Genomic DNA, 5,182 nt, shown 5'->3' on the forward strand with positions numbered 1-5,182 from the left:
ATATATATATACACATATATATATATATATATGTATATGACTTTATCTTTTATCTTTTACTGGTTTCAGCCCAGAGTTGAGGCCATGCTGGTGCACCACCTGTAGTTAATCGGTGTTATTTCCGATATTGTTTTTGGTGAAGTAGCAAGTTGGATGGAGCTGCTCTTCTTTGCATCTCCTGTCGCGATGTGGCGTCATCTGGTATCTCAGATATAAACCTGTCCAGATGTTCCTTGAAAACTTCCACATCAACACCATGTACATCTCTAAGGTTGCCCAGCAGGATGTTGAACAATTGCGGGCCCTTGAAACCCAGATTATTGCAGTAGTGTATCCTTACTTTAGATTAAGAAGACAAGCTTTTTGGTATGATGCAGTGCTGTCTAGTTCAAGGATTGGTATAGCTGTCATTTCCAAAACTGGGAGCTAAACCCTCCAAGATCTTCCAAATATATATTACTGCATATCTTTCTAATCTTCTCTCCAGGGAAAAGAGACTCAGCTCCTTTAGATTCTCCCAGTAGCCCATTTTTTGCAGCGAGTCAATCTTCTTTGTGTATTCGTGCTGGATTGCTTCAAGTTCCACAGATTGTTTCACACTTTCGGGGACCATAGTTGGGAGCAGTAGTCTAAGCAGCTAAGAAAGAAAGTCTTCCATAGGAGTAGCAGGGCTCCCCTCTTCCTGGTTCTGAATGTTATCAGAATCCATCCAGCCATTCGCCTGCACAGTACTGCCATCTTACTAATATGCACATGGAATGTTGCATCATTGCTCATGTGAAACCCCAAGTCATGCACCGACTCTGACTCTGGGATCATATTACTTTCTGGTGCAGTGTATTTCGATTTTAGTCTGATGTTGGACTGATAATGGAGTGCCTGAAATTTCATAGCATTAAACTGCATGTTATTTTTGTTAGCCCATTTGCAGGTTTCGTTCAGGCATTTCTACAGTTTTATGATATCCTCTGGGTTCCTAACTACCTGCAATACTTTTGTGTCATCAGCATAACTGGTCAGGTTGGTTAACTATACCATAGAGAGCATGTCTGAGAGGGCCACCACAAATAGTAGTGGCCCCAGTACAGTTCCTTGTAGGACTACACTGAGAATTGGTGTCTTTTCAGAGTGAGCACCATTGGCTACAACTGTCTGACTCGTGCCCTTCAGAAAATTATGCAGCCACTCTCCCAGTTTCCCAGTAATACCAAAGTTTTGCAGCTTGTGACAAATCATGCCATGATCAACCTTGTCGAAGGCCTTGGCAAAGTTCAGGTATATCACGTCTACAGCTGACTGGTTTAGCTGTTGCTTCAGTACCCAGTCAAAATGCTGCAGCAGCTGTGTGAGGCAGCTCCTCCCTGGACAGAAGCCATATTGCATGTTTGTGAGAAGGTTGTTTTCTTCTAGGAACGTGATCAGCCTTTTTCTGACAATGTGTTCCATTGCCTTGCTAACATGTGAGGTCAGAGAGATGGGCCTGTAGTTTTTGGCATCTGCTCTGCTCCCTCCTTTATGGACAGGGCATATTATACCCTCTTTTAGCATGTTGGGAAGTCTACCACATGCAAGGAAACTCTGAAAGAGTATCTGTAGTGGCTTTGCAAGAGCCTTTCTACATGTCTTTAAGAGAACAGCTGGGAGTCCATCTGGGCCTGTTGCTGAGTTTAATCTCATCTCATCAATGGCCAATATTACATCCTCTTCTATTATATTGATATAATCGATAGTTGCCTCTTTTCCGAATAGGTTCATTACATTGAATAATTTCTCAGGCTTGTTTATTTGCCAGTGGAGATGTGAAAACACTTCAGAATTGTTCATTTAGTGCTTCACTTATCTTTCTCGGGTCTGCAGCTAATGAGCCGGTTTTACCAAATAGTGGTCCTATCTTATAGCATACTGAGGCAAACTCCTTTGCCAACATGTAGAAGGCTTTAGGATTTATTTTTATTTTTTCGACTGCCCAGGTTTCTTTTTCTTCTCTTTCTTTTTCATGGGAGATTTTCAGTTTATTTTTAATCTTGAACTGTTCCTCTTTCAGGTGGGATTTTACATTGTCATTGAGGTGTTTGTTTAAATGATTTGAGATCTTTATTCTCTGCCACATGAGTATTCTCCTGTCTCAGGGAATGTCTCTGGGACATATTCAATGCATATGGCTCCCATTATTGACATGAAATTATTGAGTTTCATATCTATGTCTTGCATAGAGAGGCTTTTAGGCCAGTCCTGCTGGAGTATCTGTTTTTCAAGTCACTTCCAGTCAGCCTCAAAGAAATTTAGGCTGGATAGGGTTTGAGCACCATCTGTGCAGAGTTTATCTTTAGTTAATTCTGGGACATACATTGTCAGTTCTATAATGTTATGGTCTGAAAATATTGTTGGTGATATACTTACATTGTGAATAATTTCCACATTGTTAGTAAAACAGAGGTCCAGGATATCTTTGTGCCTGGTTGAAGAGAGTATGATCTGCTCCATGAATAGCATTTTCATAAGATCAAGTAGAGATTCTGCTTGATTTCGCTCTTTGTGTGTCATTCCTGTGGTTATGTTGCTCTCAGACTACCTGATGTTGGGGAAGTTGAAGTCACCCATCAGAAATATAGTAGTACGTTGATCCAATTGTGTTAGTGCTTCCTTTATCGCACTGAGGCTTTCCTCAAATTTTCCATCATGATTTGAGGCATCAGGTGGACGATATAGTGTACATATCACTATATCAAGTTGCTTTAGATGTACTATGAGTGTGTCACCGAGTTTGAGTTTAATAACATGATTAATGGTGTGACATCTTCACAAATGTATATTGCAACTCCACCATGATTTCTTTTTCTTCTGTCTGTACAGAAGATAGCATACATTGGTATGTGTATCTCCACATCACTTATGTCTGCAGACTGATGTGCTTCTGTAAGTGCAATGCATATAGCTTGATTGCATGCAGAAAGATTCTTCATGTACTCAATTTTGCATTTCTGCAGCTGGCCTCTTATTTTCATCAGTAGAAATAGCGTTAATGTTGGTGTGCTGGGTGGCAGTGGTAGCCATCCGGGGTCCATCAATTGTGGCGGTCTTGTGTGCGAGGGTACATAGCTCAGCTTTGCCTGTAGCCATGACAACTGGTGCGCTATTTCCTGTGACACACTTAAAAAATGTTGTTGCTCAACCGCTGCAGCTTGTACTACATCTGCATATGACTTCTGTCTGACCTTCTTCTGTGGATTTGTGCTAGGATATAGATTTTTCTAAGTGTGGTTGTTTCTTCGTTGGGTGAGTGGTGGATTTTGCTCCACCACTGGGTTCACAAAGTGGCAGTTTGTCACACTCTCTCCATGCCAGCAGACACCGCTTTTGTGGAACTTGCAGATAAACCTTTTTCTCTGAGAGGGCCTAATTTTAGTTTTTAGTTTAGAACCATTTTCACTTGGTTTTCATCTGGTTTCTTCTTTTTCTTCTACATTGCTGCTTTGGGAGGTGTTGGGAATGTGGTTGTTTGCACTTTTCTCGATTCCTTCTTTGTTGAGCTTTTTAACTTTGGTGTTGATGTTGCCATTACTTTCTGTGTGAGGTTTCTCACAGGCAGTGTCATCATTTTTTTGCCACTTTTGAAAATGATATCCAGTTTCTCCAGGTGTGGCCATATGAGCACATAAGATCAGATGAACTCATTCTCCTTCTACTCTATTTGTGCCACTGATCTGGAGAAACCATTGCTCTTCAGGGCAGCTGTAGTCAAATTATTTGGTGAATCACCTTCTGCAATTTCCCAGGCAAGTAGGAACAATTCTATCTCTGTAGACTTCCAATTTCTTGGCATCTTCCTTGTGCTGTATGGCTGTGGTGGAGTGTGCGGTGAGTTTTTGAGTGCAGGTATGGAGAGAACAGGGGTGTGATGGGAGAAAGTACGGAGGGGAGTGAGAAGTTGGGTAGATGAGGGGTGAGTAAGTTGTGGGAGGGAAGAGACCCAAAGGGGGTGACAGAGGAAATGTGAGGGGGCAGACAGGAAAGTTGAGGCAGAGAAGGGACAGAGAGGAGATTGAGAGGGAAGCAGAGATGAGGGCAGGGTAAGTATGCAGGGGAAAGAATGGGCAGGTAACAATGGGGGATAGGGTTGTAGGTGTAGGTGGATTGAGATAGGGAAGTAGAGAGTAAGTGGGAGTGAGAGAGAGGGAAAGAGAGAGACTAGATTATTTGTAAATAAGAGCAAAGTTGTGGAATAAAAAGAGTGAGAGGAAGAAATTATATATTTGGAGAAAGTGAGAGAGAAGGGAGGGAGAGACTAGATACATATTGAATCTAGTACAGAGAGAGAGAAAGGGAGAGGGGAGTATGTATGGCTAGTGTTTGAGTGAGAGAGTAAGTCAGTAAATATATTTGGAGAAAGTGGAAGAGATGGAGAGAGACTAGATACATATTGATTCTACTATAAAGAGAGAGAGGGAGCATGTATCGTTTGTGAGTGAGAAAAGTAAAGCAAGAGGAGTAAGTATATTTGTAAATAAGAGCAAAATGATTGAGAGAAAAGAAAGTGGAAGTTACATGAGATATATATATTCCAGCCTGGCTTGGTTTGTTTTTGTTTTGTAAGCTCTGAAAGAAAAGTGAATTATTTGAATAGAGGAGAAACACTTGCCTAACTTACAATCAAAATAAATAAATGGGTTAGAAGAAATAGAAAGCCAGTATTTATCAGACCTCGTTAGAAAGAAAAATATATAAACAAAGAAGAGAAGAGAAGGAAAGAAAAGAAAATGAAAAGAAGATGTCATCGTGTAGCTCCGAAACAAAAACAAAATACAGAGAGGAAAGGTCAATAACTTATAACTTTTTCCAGGACCTTTTGTTACTTTAATTATAGCAAATGCACATATACTTATCTTATTTTGAGTTTTTCTTAAAGCTGAGGTGGATCTCAGGAATTTTATTTACTTTCCGCGTAAACATGGGGAGGAACTTCTTGATCAAAGAAACAGCGGTGTTTTGACTTCATGTTTTGTCGAAGATTCTTTCTGCTCAGTATATTTATCTAGGTGATTTTAAATATATTGTAATTTTATAGATACATTGTATTTTAGTATAATTTCCTGATCAGTTTACTGTTTTCTTTGGAATATTTTTACGGGTTTTCAGGAGCACAGAAAAACACGCGAACCATACAAACTAGAAGTAAATATAT

General features: G+C 40.2%; 1 protein-coding gene across 1 annotated transcript in view; it reads right to left on the reverse strand.

Annotated features, from left to right (window-relative positions):
* Positions 1-4,996, reverse strand: part of LOC106880823 (galectin-4) — a 124,810-nt gene extending 119,814 nt beyond the window's left edge. Inside the window, exons 1-2 of the mRNA XM_052971968.1 lie at positions 4,936-4,996; positions 4,546-4,643 (exon numbers count right to left, since the gene is read on the reverse strand). Coding sequence (XP_052827928.1) covers positions 4,546-4,643; positions 4,936-4,996 — 159 coding nt within the window. The remainder of the gene's footprint in view (positions 1-4,545; positions 4,644-4,935) is intronic.
* Between the last annotated feature and the right edge of the window lie 186 nt (positions 4,997-5,182).

Source organism: Octopus bimaculoides, chromosome 11 (assembly GCF_001194135.2).
Source record: "Octopus bimaculoides isolate UCB-OBI-ISO-001 chromosome 11, ASM119413v2, whole genome shotgun sequence".
Classification (NCBI taxonomy): domain Eukaryota; kingdom Metazoa; phylum Mollusca; class Cephalopoda; order Octopoda; family Octopodidae; genus Octopus; species Octopus bimaculoides.